The 22,872-nt window shown below is 33.4% G+C and overlaps 1 protein-coding gene across 11 annotated transcripts in view; it reads right to left on the bottom strand.

The window, feature by feature from the left end:
- Positions 1-22,872, bottom strand: part of LOC106067740 (phospholipase ABHD3-like) — a 101,860-nt gene that overhangs the window by 1,104 nt on the left and 77,884 nt on the right. For 8 of the 11 annotated variants that reach the window (XM_056005408.1, XM_056005406.1, XM_056005407.1 and 5 more), the window contains 5 exons: positions 14,128-14,240; positions 10,650-10,823; positions 10,253-10,426; positions 3,297-3,351; positions 1,055-1,220 (listed from right to left, as the gene is read on the bottom strand). In XM_056005408.1, the coding sequence (XP_055861383.1) occupies positions 1,055-1,220; positions 3,297-3,351; positions 10,253-10,426; positions 10,650-10,823; positions 14,128-14,240 (682 nt within the window). The remainder of the gene's footprint in view (positions 1-1,054; positions 1,221-3,296; positions 3,352-10,252; positions 10,427-10,649; positions 10,824-14,127; positions 14,241-22,872) is intronic. The other 3 variants (XM_056005410.1, XM_056005409.1, XM_056005411.1) reach the window with 3 other exon arrangements.

Genomic DNA, 22,872 nt, shown 5'->3' with positions numbered 1-22,872 from the left:
ATATATAACATAAAATAGTTAAGTTAGTTAAGTACATTAAGTCTAATGCTTAAAATGATGCTTATTTGTTGGAGTAGTCTCCCTTGTGTTTTATAGTTTTGTTATGATCCCATGCAATATGGAGGCAGCCAGGATTGTAACTTGTTAACCATTAAAGTACCCTTCGTTTTAGTTGATCACTCAAAGTGTTTGTTGAGTCTTTGATCATCTAGCTATTAACATGGTGGCAGCGAAGTAGCAGAACCCACAGTTGAAAAACAAAGAATAAGTATTACAAAATAACTAAAGAAGAAAATAGAAATAGAATCTTTTACGAAATCTAGAGCGAAGATAACAAAAGATGGCGGAGAGCTACACTGTGGATGGTTTGGGCTTAAGGAACATCCAAAAATATTTTTAGGGGGGGGGGGGGGGGGAGGAGGAGGATATTACAAACCATTTTCAGTATAGGCTACATTTCAGAAATCTTTTGAAAAACGTTTTTTTTTAATTTTTTATTCACTATATATAATTAATTCATTGAGGTATTATAAAATAGGTCAAGAAAAAGGGGAAAATCTGAAATAAACGCCTAGCGTTCTTTATATTATAATTTTCAGAGTGACATAATAATTCTTTATCATAAGGTTTAAAAAAAATTAAAGGTATAGACACTAAAATTGAAAAAATTACCATAACATTGTACATGCACAAAGTACACATTGTCATGCATGGAAATGGAAGAATGAAATGACCTACACATGGAAAAATATTTATACAATTTTGATAAATCTTAGCTTTTCCGAATTATCCTAGACAATGCTAGGTATTTCTATTAGTATCAAATAATGATGAGACTATTAAACAATAAAAATAATTATAATTATATCCTTTTTGGGACAAGCAGAAATACTGACCTTTGAAGATGAGAATGACAACTTTAGAGAGTATATTAAATGTGCAGAAGAAATCATCATAAGGAGAACAGATTCATACAAAGCTATATATACAGGACAGAACATGGGAACAAAAAATGCTTCATATAACACATATATACCATTACAAAAACACGTACAAGTTTCTGGTGCAAATGGGTCATCAGCAGCACTCAAACATAATACTGGTCTTGCAAGAGAATGAACTTTAGTGTGAAGGGAGGCCTCTGTGTAGTAATGATCAACAGAACTGTAGCCAAATAGTTTTGAGGTGAATCTTTCATCAAAATCTTTGATAGATTCACTCTGTAATATGGAGAAAAGGTTCAACAATTTAGTACATCAAAATCTAGTACTTTTCAGTGAGTATGTAAGCATAAATGGTTATAGGTATAGGAGTTTTGACTGTGTACTAGTTAAAAGTATCTTTAATAAATTATTTTATTTTTTTAAATTATTTTCTAAAATAACATAAGACCTACCATTATTATGAAATAATTTAAAATCTGACACTAAAGATATAGTTAATGCACTAAAAATGTTTCGATATACTTTTAAACATTAGTCTTATTATTGTGCAACATCTATTGACAGTCTATTGAGTATATGTCTCACCAACAAAATTCTGTATCTTTTTAGAGGCTACATGCTAATGACATTAAAATATTACCCTCCCCACTAATTGTCCAGTGTTTAGGTAATATAAAAGCTATAATTTTTTGTGTGTTATATTTCATTCTGGGTTTTCATCCCACGATTATTGTAAATAATATCCCAGTCCCCCATATTTTTTATTGTAGTATATTGGCATTGCACAAAGGTTGTACAAGGGGGGTGTCGCAGCTAGTTAGTTTTGTAGTAAAAATATACACAATCTAATAAGCTGCTTTCTTCAATAGGCGATAACATCATTTGTGCCATTTTATTTTGTGCAGTATTTTTTTTCTCCCCTTGACGTCAATTTTTTCTTCTTGTACGTTTGGTGCATTCACGCAATATTGCTCAACAGAGGCAAGCTGTATCTTTTGAGTTCCTGAATTTTCCATGTGCTTTACGTTACTGGATAGCCTTAGCGTTTTGCCTTGGTTATATTCTTGAAGGATTTTTTGACCCCTGTTTAGGTGTTTCAAGTTTAAAATTCCAGATTTTTCAGTGTCAGTCATGGTGTTACTTTGTGATGTTGTGAGTTTAGGTGCTACCCTGAACTTTGGTTACTGTTACCTTCATTGTTGGTGAACATTCGTCTTGGTTAGAGGACTCTTGTGTTACCCTGAACATTTTATATAAAGTGTTACACAATCTTTGGCTTGAAATGAAATATTGTTGAGGTCAATATTATTGGATATCATATAATAAGGTGGTTATTTTGTTTGAAATACTATTTAAGTATTTAATTGAACTGTACTATGAGTTATTAATTTTCAGATTATGCTATATGTACTTGTATTCATTTTTCATTTCCATTAGTCATTTCATTGTATAAATCTCATTGAATTAAATTTATAGTTTAATTGTAAATCATCATACACAAAGTTTATTAATTTAAGTACAAATGGGTGTGTATGGTGTGTCTGTTTGGCTGAACCTTGGGACTGATATATTTATTAAGTAATGATAAATTAAAAATTAATTATAACAGACATGCACATTGCAATGCAAATTACATTTTTAATACCTAGACAGCTTAATAATTATTAATTAAATAATCAAAGTCCTGACAGGGGGAGACTAATAAATGTTGAATGTCAACCTCATAAATAAACAGGTACATTTATTCAATAGTGAGGAAGTCACTAAATTAAAATGTATCAATATTATATATTATTATTTTCCTATCTTGGATTGTGGATCCCAAGTAGCAGAATTCATGTGCGACATCTAGCTTTTTTTCATCAATGGGGGTGGAGGTTGGTGTATAGCAGATGACCCACACTCTTTGGGCGCATCAGAAATGCAAAAGATTGTGACTGAAGTTCCTTCTGTGTGTGTGCTATCACCGCTGCATCATTCTTGAGATTATCTATTACAAGAGTGGTTTGGATTTTTATTTTTAACTTCAGTGACCTGATTCAAGTTTGCCATCAAATCAGTAATGGAGATGCCTTAGGTGAATTTGTCAAACATATGATGGATGACCAGTGAGAAGAGTATTCTCAAGAGAATTGAGGTCAGGACATATCCTTGTTTTACTATGCTGTTTATGCTAATATTTTCAGAGCAGACTTGTTGCAATCAGATCATTAATCTTTCATAAATCATAAGTTCAAAGAAAACAGATAAGCACATGTTGTGCAATTTGCAAAAAAAATATTAAAAATTAAAAAATCTGATTTTTTTCTCTGTTTTGGGTCATTACTAATAAATGTACTTAATTTGACTAACCTTTAAAACATGAGCAGTATCAATATTTACATTCCGCTCAAATAGATGTAAATTCCTGTGCACAATAAATGTATTATTTTTAGAAATTTTAGAAATAAATTACATCTTAAAATTATACATAGCATAATAGTTATATTTTACAGAGGTGTATCTCAAACTTTTGCCGGTGGTGCCCCACTAAACGAGAAGAATTTCATTTGCTCCCCCTTAGCTAGCTGGGGATCTTGGGAGTGCTGTAGGCTCACTCACAGTGGAGTCCGGCAGGACTTTTAGAATATAATGAAGAAGAAACAAAATGTAAAGACATAACAGAATTTTCTGATTATATTTTGTATAAATGTTTATAATCCAAATTCACATATTGTCCAGTAAAGCTAGTCCTTTTTTTTAAAGAAATAGTGTTTCTTAGATAATTTTTAAAAGTGTATACCGGTACTAGAAAAGAAAAGATCCTCCCTCCATTCAGTAAGGGGTTCTGGTAGAGCAATGTAAAATTAAACAGCGTAGTCTGGGGGGCAGAGCCCTGTCCCAAAGGGTTTTCCTGCATTCTGAGCTTCAGCTTCAAGTCAAAAAGATTTAATTAAAAAAAAAAGGATGGGATGAGCCTATATTGAAGTTTCATTACAATAGAACACTTTATTTATTCTAGTAAAAGAAAGGCGCAGATCAAATTAAGTATAATAAAGAATGAGGCAGCACTGGCCAATTATGAGAATATTCGAGCTATATATAGCATATGTCTGTAATATGAACCTTTTTATTTTTTGTCACACAAAAGCAGTCAACTTGTAACGGTGTACTAAAGCAGTAATACCAAAGTTACTTCAAAACCCTAATAATAAACTTTCAAAGTATTAGGAACAAATCAGTAGACTTAGAAATCTTATAAGAAAGTGAGAAGCCATGCATTCTTGCAGGAACAGAAACTTGGCTCCATTCAGAAATGTATAAATTTTCAATAGCGATTATGTAATTTTTAGAAAAGGTAGGACAGATAATCATGGAGAAGTTCTTTTAACAATAAAAAACACACTAATAGCAGAAGAAATTACTTTACCAAACATTTTGTAAAATTAACACACCTCAACATCCCTAATAATAGGCAGTATATACAGACTATTACAGACCACCAAATTCTAGTTTTGAGAATATGCAAGAACCCTGCAATCAGTTAACTATACTTAAAGGAAACATTAAAACATAGTTTTTTGGATTAAGGGTGACTTTAATTCACGTAATATAAATTGGATAACATAAACGATAAAAAAACACAGAAACCTTAACAATATAAATGAGCTATTCATAGAAACTTTACACAATGTAACTGTACATCAAATTATTCAAAATCCTACTAGATTAAACAACACATTAGATCTCTTCTTAACCAACAGACCTGGATTAGTAGTAGATTATATTTTCCCTGGACTATCTGACTATGATATCTATTATAAATAGTTAAATAAAAGAAATAACCAATCTAAAACCAAAAAGAACAAGGTTACAAAGACAGTTTGTGTGGAAACACAAACTTAAAATCGGCCCCCGAAGTGGTCCACCCAGGCAGGCTTCAATATTTTCAGAAAGAACATCCAAATGAAATTATATCAAAGACAAATGAGAGATAAGAATGGAGATAGAAGGTTGACAGATCTTGTGTAGTGCCCCAATGGTGCTGCAGATCAAAGGATAGGTGCAAGTGAATGCAAAGTTAGATGTGAACCTGGCCTAATTAGTTGCCCTTTCAGACCTTGTGGTCTATAGGGAAGTGTGGTCTATAGGGCAGATGATGTAAAGTTCATCTGTTTTTGTGGCCTACGGTTGACGAGGGTGTCATGTAGCCAGAACAACGACCAACCGCCTTTACTTTTCCCCAACTAATGTCAGGTACCCATTAGAGCTGGGTAGACTCAGAGGCGCCCAAGGATTCCGAAGTTGAAAATCCCAATCTTCACCAGGATTTGAACCCGGGACCCTCGGTTCAGAAGCTAAGCGCTTTACCGAGCCTCTCCTGGTCTTTACATAGTGTAATTGTTTTGAAATGATGGAATCGTTTATTTGAATTCAAGAAAATGAAGTTTATAAGATTACTATTCGTTTTAAATTAGGTCTAACTTATTATGCATACTAATTAGCTTTTTCTCTTTAAAAAAAACTGCTTGCATAACTGATTTTAAAAATTAGATTTTTCGCTTTCAGGAAAAAAAAAAGTAGCCGTTGCATCAGAACTTTGAATGGTCTAAAATATTGTGATGTCAGATTTTCAATATCCTTTCTAGTTTACAAGATCTCCCAGTCTTCGAACCTGGACCCTCGGTTCGGAAGCTAAGCGCTTTACCGAGCCTCTCCTGGTCTTTACATATTGTAATTGTTTTGAAAATGCTGTATTGGAATTCTCAAAAACAATACATAAAAAATGTTCAAGAAAATGAAGTTTATAAGATTACTATTCGTTTTAAATTAGGTCTAACTTATAATGCATACTAATTAGCTTTATCTCTTTAAAAAACTGCTTGCATAACTGATTTTAAAAATTAGATTTTTCGCTTTCAGGAAAAAAAAAAGTAGCCGTTGCATCAGAACTTTGAATGGTCTAAAATATTGTGATGTCGGATTTTCAATATCTTTTCTAGTTTACGAGATCTAAACGGGACGGATGGACAGACATTTTGCACAAAACTAATAGCGTCTTTTCCCCTTTCGGGGGCCGCTAAAAATCATACTCTGAAATAAATGTAACCTAACCTAATTACACCAAGCTATTTTAACTTTCAAAAATAATTTCTATCAAGAAAAAGAAATTAACCAACCAGTTGATGACCTCTGGAAATGAATTAAAAGCCATCTTAAACATTTTACAAAATTCAACACAACTAAATACTCATCAAATAAAACAAAGAGATGCTGGTTTATATCTGAGGATAACTAAAAATATATGGTCATACATTTAATCTAAGAAAATGGAAACAACAAGAGTATCCCCATTAAAAAGTGAAGATAACACATAATAATAATGAAATTAAAGCTAACATTCTTAATAAATATTTTGCCTCAGACTTCTGAAAACAAGTCTAAAACATAGGAGATATAGATGTACAATAAAAAGGGATCCAAAAACTATTAGCTAGCATTAAACCAAATAAAGTATCTGGACCTGATGGTATTTCAGCTATATTACTAAGCAATGAGCTAGCACCAATGTTCTAAATACTTTTTCAGGCATCCCTTAACCAGGGCAGAGTACAAGGTACTGAAAAGAAGCTAATGTCTTCCCCTATTTAAAAAAGGAGAAAAATCTGATCTGGGAATCTACAGAGCAGTATCACTAACCAGCATCATATGTAAAATCCTAGAACACATAATTAGCAACATCATAAATCACTTAGGCAAACATACTGTCCTTACTCCATAGCAACATGGCTTTAGGAATTATAGATCACGTGAAACAACTAATAGGACTAATTGATGATTTTTCAAAGGGATTAGATAATAACGAGCATAAAGATGCGATTGTATTAGATTTCTCTAAGGGCTTTTGACAAAGTTCACCACTATAGCTTGCTTAAAAAATTTAAATACTTTGGAATTTATAGTTCATTACATCAATGGTTTCAGGATTTTCTAATAGGAAGAGAGCCAACTGTAATAATAAATGGCTCTAAATCAACACTAATGACAGTAAACTTAAGTGTATCTTAAGAAACAGTCTTAGGCCTACTACAGTTTCTAATTTACATAAATGACCTACAAAATTGCATTAGTTTATGAACAAAAGTCAGATTATTTGCAGACGATTGCATAATATATAGAACAATAAAAACAACACAAGATACTGAAATTTTACAAAAAGAATTAGAAGAATTACAGAAATGGGAGTCAATTGCCAGTTATTAACAGTAACAAAAAAACTAAAAACAAATAAAAACTGCTTATTTTATTCATGGTAAACCAGTCACATAGACTAAAAACTCAAAATATCTAGGTGTAACAATAAAAAGTCATCATGTAATACCCATATTGATGAAAATATTAAAAAATCAAACAAAACATAAGGGTTTATTATCATTTAACTTTAGTTAGGCCAATAATAGAATATGCATCTTCTGTTTGGGATCCCTCAACTAAAGAAAACAAAGAAAGAAACTATAACAGACACAAAATAGAAGCAGTGAGATTCATAACAAATATTCACATTTGATTAGAATAACATCATTAGTAAAATCACAAAATTTAGAGACACTTAAGGACAGAAGAATAAAAAGTAAAGTAGCAAGAACCATAATTTACAAATAGAAAAACAAAAACTAATTAAATGTTCAGAAAGACTCTAAATGGAGGCAGGTTTCTTATTCCGTATGCTAGGACAAATTCATACAACTGTTCCTTCTTTCCTAGTGCCATTAGAGAATGGAATGGATGGCCTGAATCAGTCAGAAAAACCAATGACTTAGCAGAGTTTAGGTCACTGATTAAACATGCATGATTCCTTACATTGACACATGAAATGCATAGAACGTAATTATCAGCTTTTTTGACGTAACGCCTGTAATCTATAAGATACGAGGATGTACAACAGGGAGTTCTACCATTCAGAATTCATTCTAACATAAAAAAAAAAGTCAATAATAATCACATTAGTGAAGATATTGTGCAAAAAGTTTTGGGGTCAATATTGTTGCAGATGCCTCTTGTGAAAATAATAATCCAAATAATCCAAAGATTAGTGAGGAATGCAGTATTTCCCATGGCTGCACAGCCACATACATAGCCTATATATTTTGCCACATCCAGGGCATACATAACCATTGTCCGCAGGTGGTATACATTTAAAAAGTCCTAATTAGAAGATGAGATCCCATTAAACCTCAGTAATAATGTAATTTTAGTTGATTAATAATCAAATATGGATTAATAATTACAATGAAACACTACTTTTTTTTTTCCCTTGAAAAAGAAAATGACTGGCTCTGTTCAAGACCAATCGTCATAGAAGGTCTGAACACTGACCTGCAATGTCACAACCTGTGGGCAGTTTAGACCAATAGCTCATTGCCATGTCACAGGTGTGTACGACATTTAACAAATGATATGAGGTTACAACTGTCAAATCTGGCATCTAAAAGCACACACCTGATCATTGTAAAAAGTGCAGATCAAATAGTAAAATAAATAAGGGACAGGAAGAAAAGATATTAAATGTGTATTCAAGGAATTCAAGGCACTGTGCACAAATGTCTGTAAAGGACTTGATTGTCCCAAGATAATCTTTGTGTAAAGCAAGTTGTTTATCTTATCTTATATAATACAGACGTTACTTCAAAGAAGATGATTACACCCTACACGTCATGCATTTATAAGTTCATGTTTTGAACTGATAAGTCATGCCAAAGACATACAAGAACATTGGTACTGTACATTGCTTGGGAGAAATTCGAACATTTTGCAAGAAAAAAAAATAAAGAATAGCTTTGGCAGAATACCTTGTTGAAAATGCTTTTTTTTTTTTTTTAAACAAAAACATCAGAAGAGAAATCCAGTAGGAAAATAAAAAGATGTCTTTTTATTTAATATGTTAATATTGATACAAATTCTCCCTATTATTTTATCAATAAAAAATATGGATATATAACAACTACATATGAATTAACATGAAATTTAGTCTTGAAAAAATAAAAGGCTGTCTTTATGCTCCACTTGTGAGTAGCTTTATTATTCTTCATCTCCATATGAACTTTCTTTTGTAATCTCAATAATTAAATTTTGTTTTTATTCACCTAGGATTAAAATATGTAAAATAAAGAAAAAATGATGAAATCCCATTAAATAAATTATATTCTAATAAAATAAAGATGTTTAAATATTGACTTAATTAACTTCTACCCTTAATCTAGCCAACAGACACTTCATTTTGTTTTTGGCACGATATTGGACGATATTGTTAAAAAGGAAAAGAGATTTTAGTTGGTTGGGGAAGGAGAATGAAGTGTAGATAGGTTCATTTTTTTTAGCAGCCCCCGAAATGGGAAAAGACGCTATTAGTTTTGTGTGGCCTGTACGTCCGTCCATCCGTCTTAGATCTAGACTTAGATCTAGATATAGACTTAAAATAACTTAGATCTAACTCTAGATATAAAACTAGGTCTAGATCTAGCTAGATATATGTCTAGTTTGTATGACAAATGACAATGGAGTTATTAATTTTATTTGCGAGGGGAAAGTGTAGCTTAAATTTAAGTAGGTCATTTTTTTTTTCGTGTTGCCAATTTATCTAATTTTGTTAGAAGAATAAATCTTTTTTAGTTTCTCTTTATTACATGTAACATATGTTATTAATTTTGAATGTCTGGATAAGATTAATAATTATTATTTTTAAAAATGTAAATGTATGCTAAATAAATATATAGAGATGCTGTGGCTGAGGGGTAAAGCACTTGGAAATGGTAGTCCCGTGTTGGAAGCCTGGTGAAGATTCAGTAAGAAGACTCTAGGATTCCACACAAACTGTCTTTGTAACCTTGTTTTTACTTGAAAAGGGATATGAAAGAGGAGAAAAAAATGACAAGAGGAAACAAACACATTAGTTTAGCTTAGCAGGTTTACAAAATAATGTGATAGAAAAAATAAACTGAAAGAAATATTGTATTTAAAATCCTAATCAGGGCCTTGTTTAAAAAAAAGTTGCTATAATGGTTGGTAAAAATGAAAAAAAAAAGCTTTGTGCTTAAAAGTGTTTTTTTTAATTTAGTAGTTCAGTTAAATGTCTAATTCAAAATGTGCTACATATAAAAAGTGCAAATATATAATATTTCAATACTCTTATAGTGAAGATCAATTACATAGAATGAAAGCATTTCAATATAATAATTTATAAATACTTTTGCTCAAGCCACAGACAGGTCAAAGTTATTATTAAACAAGGAAAAACGGGGAAAGCTTTACTTTTCAAATCACTAACTCACTTCTTGACTAAATAACATAAAGATCTGGCTAGAGTTTTGTTGAAAAGATAATAGTTAACAAATTTATCCAATGAATTACAAGCAGCAAAGACATCCCACCCTACAGAAATACTCATGGCCGCTAGGAGACAAGCTGATTTCCCAGTTTTTGCCATATAGTTGAACAGTATCATACTGAAAAAAACAACAACTTAGATATTAGTAAAAACAAAACACTCAAATACTTTTTTTTTGTAGCTTAGCAACCAAAGAAATAGATATGAATTCCTAAATCCTTCTGTGACGCTAAAAGCAATCATTAACATTGAGTATAAAAGTGCAATACTTATTATAATATAAACAAAAGTTTCGTGACTATTAGTCTAGTTGCTAGTCTACATAAATTTCAGTCACTCACAGTCTTATTAAATTACAAAGGTTTCTTGCAAGCCTCTGATTAAATATCCAATAATTTAATCCTTGTTCCAGCATTTTTGTTGACTCTTTGAAGTCATAAGCTGGGGAACAGATGAGGGCTGCCTCAATTTCACTCTCATCTCCCAATTTTGCTAAATAGTTGAATAATATAGCGCTACAAAACAATAGAATAAAAGTGAAGTATTTGAATAAACCATATAATAAAGATACTGTTATAATTACGTTTGTGGTTATTTCAGCTCTTTATAAACACATCTTTCACTTGAATTTAGGAAATTTAGGCACCGGATATTTAGGCACCGCGTATTTATGGATATTTAGGCACCGGATATTTAGGCACCCGGAAATTTAGGCACCCGGATATTTAGGCACCCGGAAATTAAGGCACCCGGATAATTAGGCACCCGGAAATTTAGGCAGCGGATAATTAGGCACTTTTTGACAAGGCGGAAAATTAGGCACCAGATAATTAGGCACTCTTTAATTAGCGACCTTAATTTTGAAAGTAGTTTTAAAATGTTAACGTATATGTTATCCTTAGGCTATGGGCTATCGGTGACGTTATCAAAAAATAGCAACCATAACGATTCTAACTAAAGAAAAGCTGACAAAATGGGGAAAATGACAATCATGAGAATGTGTGGAAACAAATGACTCCTGAGTCATTATATAATTTTATAATATAGACATCACAGCATTCAGGGGAGGGGAGGTAGAGATGATTCTCCGTTCATTGCTTCCTCCATCACCAACCCCTAAGGTTGACTGGTAAGTTTTTTTTAATTGATGATTATGCAAATTGTGTAAATATTTAGTTACTAATGTAAATACTTAGGATTAAAAAGTATTGTAAAATATTTTTATTATGTCGGGGAGTGTTGGTGATAAATATAATCGCAATCGCCCTCTGCTTGTGGAAAAAGGAGGGGTCGTACTCTTAAAATGGGATGGGCGGGGCGGGGGGTGGCGCACACACTCTCACTTAAATGAGAGGATTTCTCGCAGGTAGATGTAAACTTAGTCGTAAAAGTAACGTAGTGAATCTGAAGGCTACACACTGGACTAAGTGGTATGGAAACACAAAGGTGTTCAAATGGAAGTCTGGGGATTATATTTTAGAGGCCTTCCAAAAACTTTGGTAGACACATTTCTGTTAAAACCATCATAATAATAAGAACAGTAATAAAAATAAAAATATACATAAGGGAAATGAAGATAGTTAAATTTGATTGGCAGTTTTGAAAGTTAGGGAAACGAGTGTTTTATTTTGTTGTTTTTTTAATATGTGTGTGTGTGTGTGTGTTTAATAATGTGTGTATAAAACCTTTTTTGTCGTTTTTTTTTTCATTCAGAAGAAAAAAATAATTGTATAAGGTAGGCCTACTGAACACAAAAGGAATGGAGGAATCATACCTTCTCGAAAATTGTGGTAAATATATTTGGTTTACGATAGAGAAGGCGGGGTTAAATTGGAACATCAACAATCTTCTATAAGCAGAATAAGTATTAATAAGAGACCAATATTCCAAAAAAAAAATGATATTTACATTTTTAACTCATCTGTCTTCTCCATAAACTTTTTTTTCAATTTTCAAAACAGTATATTTTATCGTAATTTCTAGCCGATTTGCGATTTCCATTGCTAATTATATAAATATTATATTACATAAATCTACTTATTAATTCAATAAAAGTTAATGACCACATTTGAAGGACGTAACACACCTATACACTCCCACAATAGATCTTCCTAAAGGGGTTACCCATTAACAATATAAAAGAAGGAGTGTTGATAATAGATATTAATGCTATTATAAAATATGTATACTACTTTAGTTTATCAACATATTTAATTCCTATAAGTAACGCGCGCAAATCCACCCTGCTCATTTCCATTCCCACTATAAGAAGACAATTTTCTCCAGACTTCCATTTTAGCAGTTATGTTCAATGCTGTACCCTGCCCTGTACTCCAGTGTGTAGCCTTGAGACTCATTGCGTCATTTTCACGACCTAGTTCAACATCTACCCTCCACAAATCCTCTCCTTTAGGGCTAAGGTCAGGAAGCAATGAGAAGAGAATCAACTCTACCTACCCTTCCCTGAATCCTGTGAGGTCTATATTTTATAATGACTATTAATCCGCGGTCATTTTTTCCACACATTCTCACGATTGTCATTTTTTTTCCTCGTTTTGTCAGTTTTTCTTTTATATCATGAAAATTCAGCTAGAATCGTTATGGTTGCTATTTTTTTGATAACGTCACCAATAGCCCATAGCCTAAGGATAACATATACGTTAACATTTTAAAACTACTTTCAAAATTAAGGTCGCTAATAAAAGAGTGCCTAATTATCCGGTGCCTAATTTTCCGCCTTGTCAAAAAGTGCCTAATTATCCGGTGCCTAAATTTCCGGGTGCCTAATTATCCGGGTGCCTAAATTTCCGGGTGCCTAAATATCCGGGTGCCTAAATTTCCGGGTGCCTAAATTTCCGGTGCCTAAATATCCGGTGCCTAATTATCCGGTGCCTAAATTTCCAGATACCCTTTCACTTGGAGCACACAGTAAGTTTAATTATTTAGTTGGAAATACTGATCTTTCAATATGGCATCCTTGACTTGTTTATTTTCACTATTTATTCAAAAATCTTTCTAAATGTTCCTCTTTTCATTTCGTTAAGTTTTTCTTTAGGTTCCATTATATCACCACAATTCTTTATATCGCTTTTCTTTATTTTCCCTTTTTTGTATTTTATTACTTAAAGAACTATGATTAACTTTAAAATTCCCAATAAAATAAGAATGAGGATTTTTAATAAGTTAATATATGTTTTCAATGTTTTAAATTCTTTCTAGCTGTATGTTTCCAATGGCTTGTCCAGAAGAGAAGGGGGGATAAGTATATATGTTTTGATTAGTTTGTCATTTTAACTCTTGTGTTTATGTTTTAGATTAGTTTTAAAATTTAACTCTTGTGTTTATGTTTGTTATGTTAACATTGCACCTTGAGCCTACATTATGTTTGTTAACAGCATATATAAATTAAATTATTTTATTACAATAAAAAAAATATAATGGTAAAGTGATTAATGCTAACACAGCCTCAAAAGAGGGGAAGCTTTAGGTTAAAATCCAATGGGAGTGTAAAAATTTGATAATTTTTTTAATGAATGCAGTAATAGACCTACAGAAACAGAAAATGGAAAAGCCTAGTCTAGTGTGATAAAGTACATCTGTATGCAATGATATTCAATAATATGTATCTTAAACATAGTAATTATTTTTTATCTAGAATCTGTACATCAAGGGAATATTGTGTCTGTCCGTTTCTTCTTAGGGATAAGCAAAGAATGGTCAACAGAATATGTAGTTATATTATTTTAAATAAATAAACTTATAAATATTTTGTTTTACTTTTGGTATTACAAAAACAAAATGTGCATAAAAAACACTTACCCCCCTAGTGACACTCCAACACCAATAAGGGGTGCATTAGGATATTTGGTCCGTATGTGTTTGATAACAAATTCAGTGTCTTCAGTATTTGCAGCACAGTAAGTGCGTGGAGTCTGAAACATTGTCAATAAAAGATGACTGAAAAGCTCAATAAAATTTAATAACAATGAACAGATCAAGATTTAAAAAGAAAACTTAAAATAAAGTTTTAGAAAATTTCACAAACAAGAGAAATTAACAATTTTTCTTCTCTATCTTTATATAGTTAAAGCAATGAAGGGAGACTTACGTAAGTTAAAATATCTTTTATATACTATGTCTTGAAATAGTATTATGTATACATTTAAAAAAAAAATTTCTTACACAATTTATTACAAACACAGATCAATTTTTCTGATGCAACTTTTCTGAGCATAAACAAGTAAAATATAACAAATACTTTTTTTTGAAAATATAATTCCTCCTTTGTAGGAGGATTAATTTGCTCTTAATAACCAATGAATGTGATTTAAAAAAATGGAACATTTTTTAAACGCCCCTATTCCTCACCCCCCAGAACTAAAATTACTGGTTAAGAAAATATATATAAAATCCTAATGATAGTCTATTAATTTATTTGATATTTGGCTCCTCTGCACCCCTAATGTCTCAAGAATTACTTACCCTATCTATTGGATATATGTCAAGTGCTAAGAGTTACACAGAGTAGACCTGAGGTATTGATAACACAGTATGAGCAGTGTTTTTGGGTTCCTGACATTACATCATCAAGGGCTCTTTTTGCCTCTCTATCTGCTATTTCATTTCCTACTATAACCACATGGGATGGGTCTCAGATGAAGGTGACATCCTTATGGTCAACAATGTTTTCTTCTAAAAGCTTTAAGATTTTATGTACCAATGGAATGTCTGTCTTCAAATAGATTCTGTTGCCATATTTGACTATTCTGTTTTATAACATGATGTTTTCGCAAAAACAGGAGGGGGCACTAGAGTAAAAATGATTAATCATGTAAGAGTTCTCTCTCCTTTTTAAAATTTTTGCTAATCATTGCATTTGACATTAAAGAATAGGGACTGAGGCGACTTGAAATAATAATTTAATTTCTAGCATATATTATATTAGTGACAGATTTTTTTTTAAATTGTTTAATTTCTTCACTAAAATACACAAGAAAAAAGTATTGGTCTGTCCGGTGGAGCAGGAGGTAGGGGAATTGCATCTATCGCCCTTCCATCTGGTACCACCCTCTTTCCCTTTATATTTAGAGATTAGAGTGTGGTACGACATAATATACCAATGGGTTCAAATATCAATAAGCTTATATTGTATAGATATTCAACTAATATTGATCACAAACTATAATTTCTGCATAAAAATTGGACTGCCCCCACCCCCACCTTCAAAGGGTTAGATTGGGGAAAGCAGAAGATGTAACAATCTCCCCACACACACACACCTCCTGGAATGGCCAACACATTTGAAGAGGGCGACATAATTTAAAGATTGGTCATATAGATATGTAACTAATTCTGTTAACAAACTGGAAAATTACATATGAGATCTAGATGTGTGAAGAAATATATTTAAAAAATGAGTGAAAGAAAGTTACACACCTAAAAAGTGTTCTAAGTGCTTAAGCGGAAGGAATTATTGTTTTGTACTTAGACATTAAATTGTCAGCTTTCAAATATATAGTTGTTGGAAATTGTGAATAAAAAATTTTTTGCTAAATTTAACTGCTGCGGTTTTGATCTTGAAAATGGCTTAGTTGTCCTAAGCTTAAGTAAAGTAAGAATTGGTTAAATTTGTGTATTTTATCATTATCTGCAAGTAAGAGAATTAGTGATTATGAATGAATGAATGAATGAGTGGTCAGGAGTCTATTTTATAAAAATTAGGGGTTCACCAGATATTCGCTCCGGCTTCAGCTTCGGCTGAATATCACTGCAGAATAGTTGGACGGATAGTAACTACATAGTAGTACCTATATTTCTATTAATATTGTTAGGCGCCTCCACTCTCTAAGTCTTTTCGAGATAAGTCAAACAGAGGTAACACAAATACCGAAACAACGCAGGTGAAAGGCAAACAATATATAGGTAGTCAATGCTGATAAACTATATCGAACAAGAAGTTTAATACTTAATGAAGATAACCATCAAATGTCGTCAAACTAAATCTCTACGTCAATAAAAACCTGCCTATATGATTAAATAATGTCAGTTCTGAAATACATTAATGTTTATGTTTTAAATAAAAGAATGTGCTTTTAAAACTAGGACTATGCATCAACATCAAACATCTTTTAGTACAAAGACAAGGCATGTTAATCTAAATAGAAATAAAACTTTACATTATAAATTTGCATTACATACATTTAAGAATTTTGTCTTGACCTTTGAGTGGGCTAGTTAACATGTAATATTCCTTAACTACGTCACGCTGACCAGACATTTGTCTAGATGTGTGGGTATATCTCCAGAGGTAGAGATGAACAACTCCCAGCTTCTTTTCTTTGTTTAGTCCATAACATTGAGTTCATAGATAGACAGGTGACCACATTAAGCCATATGTCAACATGTTGACACTGTCTACAGGTCACACCGTATAAGGGAGCTGAGTTTGTTTACTTGGAGAATAATCTTTATTAGGGGTCTGGACTACAAAGCCATACCTCAACACTGTTGACCGGGTAATGAGTTTGTTTACTTAGAGATAAGTTTTGAAATTAAGGGTCTGGACTACAAGCCACACCTTTACACGATTGACCAGGTAATGAGTTTGTTTACTTGGTGATAATTCTCAATTAGGGAGGGGGCTGGACAACAAACCACACCTGTAAACAGTTAATCTGGTAATGAGTTTGTTTAATTGGTGATGTCTCAATTAGGGGGCTGGACTACAGAACACAAACCGCAAAATTTCATAGCCCAGTAAGGCAGTAACTAATTATTTTGTAGAAAAATGAAATGCTAAAAGAACTCACTCGGTGCACCAATGTCTATGAACCCTCGAGAAGCTGCTCGTATAGAAGACATTTTTTAGTCTAACTAGGACGTGTGACGTAATGGAATTTTTTTCTTTTGACGTCATATGGAGTTAATTCTTTAAATGAAATGCTAAAAGAACTCACTCGGTGCACCAATGTCTATGAGCCCTCGACAAGCTGCTCGTATACAAGACATTTTTTAGTCTAACTAGGTCGGTGCACCAATGTCTATGAACCCTCAATAAGCTGCTCGTATAGAAGACATTTTTTAGTCTAACTAGGACGTGTAACGTAATGGATTTTTTTTCCTTTGACGTCATGTGGAGTTAATTCTTTAAATGAAATGGTTAAAGATCTCACTCGGTGCACCAATGTCTATGAACACTCCACAAGCTGCTCGTATAGATGACATTTTTTAGTCTAACTAGGCCGTGTGACGTAGTAGATTTTTTTCCTTTGACATCATATGGAGTTAATTCTTAAATGAAATGCTAAAAGAACTCACTCGGTGCACCAATGTCTATGAACCCTCAACAAGCTGCTCATATAGAAGACATTTTTTAGTCTAACTAGGACGTATAACGTAATGGATTTTTTTTTCCTTTGACGTCATATGGAGTTAATTCTTTAAATGAAATGGTTAATGATCTCACTCGGTGCATCCTATGTCTATGAACACTCGACAAGCTGCTCGTATAGATGACATTTTTTAGTCTAACTAGGCCGTGTGACGTAGTAGATTTTTTTCCTTTGACATCATATGGAGTTAATTCTTAAATGAAATGCTAAAAGAACTCACTCGGTGCACCAATGTCTATGAACCCTCAACAAGCTGCTCATATAGAAGACATTTTTTAGTCTAACTAGGACGTATAACGTAATGGATTTTTTTTTCCTTTGACGTCATATGGAGTTAATTCTTTAAATGAAATGGTTAATGATCTCACTCGGTGCATCCTATGTCTATGAACACTCGACAAGCTGCTCGTATAGATGACATTTTTTAGTCTAACTAGGCCGTGTGACGTAGTAGATTTTTTTCCTTTGACATCATATGGAGTTAATTCTTTAAATGAAATGCTAAAAGAACTCACTCGGTGCACCAATGTCTATGAACCCTCAACAAGCTGCTCATATAGAAGACATTTTTTAGTCTAACTAGGACGTATAACGTAATGGATTTTTTTTTCCTTTGACGTCATATGGAGTTAATTCTTTAAATGAAATGGTTAATGATCTCACTCGGTGCATCCTATGTCTATGAACACTCGACAAGCTGCTCGTATAGATGACATTTTTTAGTCTAACTAGGCCGTGTGACGTAGTAGATTTTTTTCCTTTGACATCATATGGAGTTAATTCTTTAAATGAAATGCTCAAAGAACTCACTCGGTGCACCAATGTCTATGAACTAGTTTGTCATTAGGTTAAGAGCAATGCCTGGTCGTAGGGTTAGCGCGCAGGACTCATTATCTCTACGTTCTCGGTTTCCTATTCTGCCCTCCTCCATCGACCAGCGGGAGATTTCACATTAAAATAATTTTTTTTTACAACGTCAAATGAATCTTTGAAACATTATTACTTTTAACAATCAAAACAAAATCACGTCTTGAATACTCCTTGCAAATATGCGAATCCGACAGGGATAAGTCTCCCACAGGGGCTGCCTCTGAGTTTGTGTGGCAACACAAACTCTCTTTGTAATCTTTTTTCTTCTATTGTTGGTTTTCCTAATGCCCTTAGATCTATATAACAGTAGATCTAAACATAGATATAAATAATAGGCCTACAGACTACAATTAAATCTATGCTTTGGCACAATCTAAGGTTCAAGATATAAATAGGTATAATTGATGTTCCCACTGTTAAAAAAATATCGTTTGCCAATAATGGATTAATCTAAAACAATAAATATTGACCTACAAAGCTCCAGATTTTAAGTATTAACTAACAGTTACTATCAGTATTAAGCCCTTGAAGCCAGAACCAGTCCTTGGCCTTAAAATTACAAGCCTGATGATCAGTTGTTGGTCTGAAATTCATGAATACTGTCACAGATGCCATTATAGATTTATTTGTATATTTCACATTTAAAAGCTTATGTGTAAATAGAAATATAAACCCTTGACTGAGCCTCAGGAATTACCCCACAAATCTAGATCCTTGACAGCGCCTCAGGTTTTACCCGAGACGTAATTACGATGTTGCAAATCTATTGGTTGATTTGAAAATAAATAAAGACATTTTAGCGCCAGAGAATTGACGAGAGTAGAAAGAACGCCAGTCGATGAAAGAATTTCCTAGTAGACAGTCGCGTTTTCTAAGAGCTCTGATTTAAAGCCTTTGTAATGTTATTTGTGCTTGTTGATCTGTAACTTGTACATAAGCTGTACTTACGTTTTATATTTAAATAAAGTTCCAGAGTTGTGTTTTAACAAAGAATCTTTTATTGTGAATCCTAGATCGTCATTTATTCAACTATTTTATTTCAAGTGAAATCCCCGGCACCACAACACACGTTGTGACATCTGGCACTCCGACTAATAAAAGTTCATGGACAACTTCTAACGAAATTTATTCAAGATCTAGGACCAATTTCTAAACTCTTCAAAGGAACTTCATTCTTATTTAACGGAGGACAGAATTTCTGTGTTTAACAGGTCAGTTGGTTATCGATAATTCTTTTATAAAGATTTTCGTTAGAGTTACGTCTAACTCACGAAATCTATTATTATATGTAATTGGCAAAAGGAATAAGACCAATATACATAATAACTGGCAATATAAAAGACCAGTAAAGCAAATAACTGGCATTATAGTCATTATAAAGAAGACCAGTAAATAATCATTTGTCTGGCACAAAGTAAACAGAAGACCAGATTTAACCAACTGTTAAACCAGTAAAAAAAAAAAAAAAAAAAAGTATTCGGCTCAATAGATCTATATATCGAAGCTTACGACTCCAGTGAAATACAATTTTACTGTCAAGCATTATTAGCAAATTGAGGCTTCAAGAACTTTGTCACTATATTATTATTATATCTGAGATAAAGCCAAAATCCAGATATTGTACATTTTGCTCCAATACAAGAAACTAACAAAAAAATTAAATATGGCTTCCAGTTCTAGAACACAACGACTCCTTGAATTGATGGAATTAGCAAAAGAGAAGCAAATTCCTAAGCCAGACCTGTGGGCAGAACGCCAAGAAGAGAAAGAATATCAAGAGCAAGAATCTGAAAAACAAAGGCAAGAAGCTGAAAAACAAAGGCAACATGAAAAAGAAAAAATGGAATTCGAAAAACAAAATAAAGAAAACAAAGAAAGCATTCCAACTCAAGGTCACTCAAATATGTTTGACAAATACAGATTAATGAACAAAATATCGGCTTTCAACGAAAACATTGACAATATGGACTCTTATCTCATAAGATTTGAAGAAATAGCTACAACATCCGGTCTACCTGAAGCACATTGGTCGAGCTCACTCCTCACCCTATTGACTGGCAAAGCTGTCAACATTTGCTCACAACTGTCCATCAATGAACGCAGCACTTACTCTGATATCAAGGAAGCTCTACTGCGCCAATACGGAGCAACTTCAGCCAACTATAGAAAGAAATTCTATAATGAAAGGCCACAGCAAAATGATGATCCTCAAATTTTTGTAGCTAATATGTCAAGATGGTTTGATAGATGGGTATCCATGGCCAAAATAGAAGAAAGTTACCAAGCTCTTCGTCAACATATTATTATCGACAACATCACCCATGCTCACTCAGAAGATATTCAATCCTACATTATAGAGAGAAATCCTACTGATATCCAGACATTAACCAAGATCATCAGACAATATAAAGCAGCCTATCCAAACAAGTCAGTCAAACCATCTGTTGAAGAAAATTTTGTCTGCTTTGCTCAAGACAAAAATGCAAGATATAAGTCAGATGACAAAATCAAATGCAACAAATGTCTCAATGCCGCAGCAGAACCACAGAATGTTCATATTGCCATAAAAAGGGTCACCAAACTCATGAATGTTGGAAAAAACAGGCAGTCTCCAAAAATCAAAATTTCGATAGACCCACATCACCAACTCAAAGATACAGCAATAGAGAGCAATACAATCTCAACAAAGCACCTGGAAACAATAAACCAGATAACAAACCTCGCTACAGAAGTCATTCACAGGACTCCAGACCACAATATATGCCAAACAGAAGCTCATATAACAGAAGATATTACAATGAGCATTCAACTATGACAGTCATTGCAAAGTCCAATGGTCTCAAATTTTATCCAGGCTTTGTAGGAGACAAGAAGGTGGAAGTTCTTCGTGACACCGGAAGCACGTCCACATTAGTACATGAACGCTTCGTACACGCAAACCGTTTCACAGGCAACCACATCCAAGCCACTGCCTTCAACGGAACTGTCAGCAAGTTACCTGAAGCCATCATTTATGTTACTACACCATTCTTCAGTGGTCAAACAAAAGCATTAGTAACACCCAATCTACCAGTGGACCTAATCATTGGAAACATAGAGGGAGTTAAAGAATGCACTCCTCAAGAACTTACTGAATGGACAAATGCCATAGAGCAAGGTCAAAAGTGTTTGGCAGTAATGACAAGATCCATGTCCAGACAACAAGAACATTTGGCACCTGAACAAGTTAGCCAAAATAATCACATGGCTACCTCAGTTACGCAAGTTATGCAGAATGCAACAGAACCAGTTACTAGTCCAGTAGCCAGCAACAATCAAGAACATTCAACATGGACACCCCCAGTTACATCAAGCCCATCCCTACCGGTCATAAGTCCACCTCCAATTCCCGAATGTCCATTGTTGAACTTTGAAGAACAAGACTACATGCCCAGAGTCTCTAACAATGATACAAGAACTCTAACTGGTCAAACTGAAGTCCATCAAGACAAGTCATATTTCACACATGATGACTTCAAAGAAGAACAGAAACGAGATCCAACATTGCAAATACTTTATCAGAAGGCTCAAGCAAACAAACAGCTGAATCTACCAAATAAACCATATTTTCAAGATGGCCTCCTGGTGAAAAATACCATGCATAAAGACAATACCATTCAGCAAATAATAGTGCCACAGAAATACAGGAAAGAAATACTGGCAAATGGACATAACATTCCACACGCCAGCCATATGGGGTGTAGTCAAAACTAAAGCCAGAATCCTCAAAGAATTTTATTGGCCAAGTGTCATTAAAGACGTCAAGAAATACGTGAAGTCATGTCATATTTGCCAAGTCAAAGGACCTAAGAACAACAAATCACAGGCACCAATTCAAGATATGGAATTGACAGACAAGCCATTCCAAAAAGTCTCAGTTGATTTGATTGGTCCTATGCCAGTAGCCTCAGCAAGAAACCATCGATATGTCCTGACATTGATTGACACATGTACAAGATGGACAGAAGCAGTACCTCTAGTCAACATTACAGCGCTTGACATCACCAGAGCTTTGTCAGAGATATTTTCCAGAATTGGTTTCCCAGAAGTTATCCTCTCTGACAGAGGCACACAGTTCACAGCTGACATTACCAAAGACTTCATGAACATGTACCACATCAAGATGAAGTTCACAACGCCCTACCATCCCCAAAGCAACGGGCTTTGCGAACGATTCAACGGTACTTTGAAGAGGTGCATTTCAAAAATAGCACACAACAATCCGCAGAATTGGGACTTATTGCTACCAGCAGCTCTGTTTGCA

Source organism: Biomphalaria glabrata, chromosome 12, assembly GCF_947242115.1.
Source record: "Biomphalaria glabrata chromosome 12, xgBioGlab47.1, whole genome shotgun sequence".
Classification (NCBI taxonomy): Eukaryota; Metazoa; Mollusca; class Gastropoda; family Planorbidae; genus Biomphalaria; species Biomphalaria glabrata.
The sequence above is the reverse complement of the archived record's forward strand: the minus strand, read 5'-3'. Positions and strand labels throughout refer to the sequence as shown.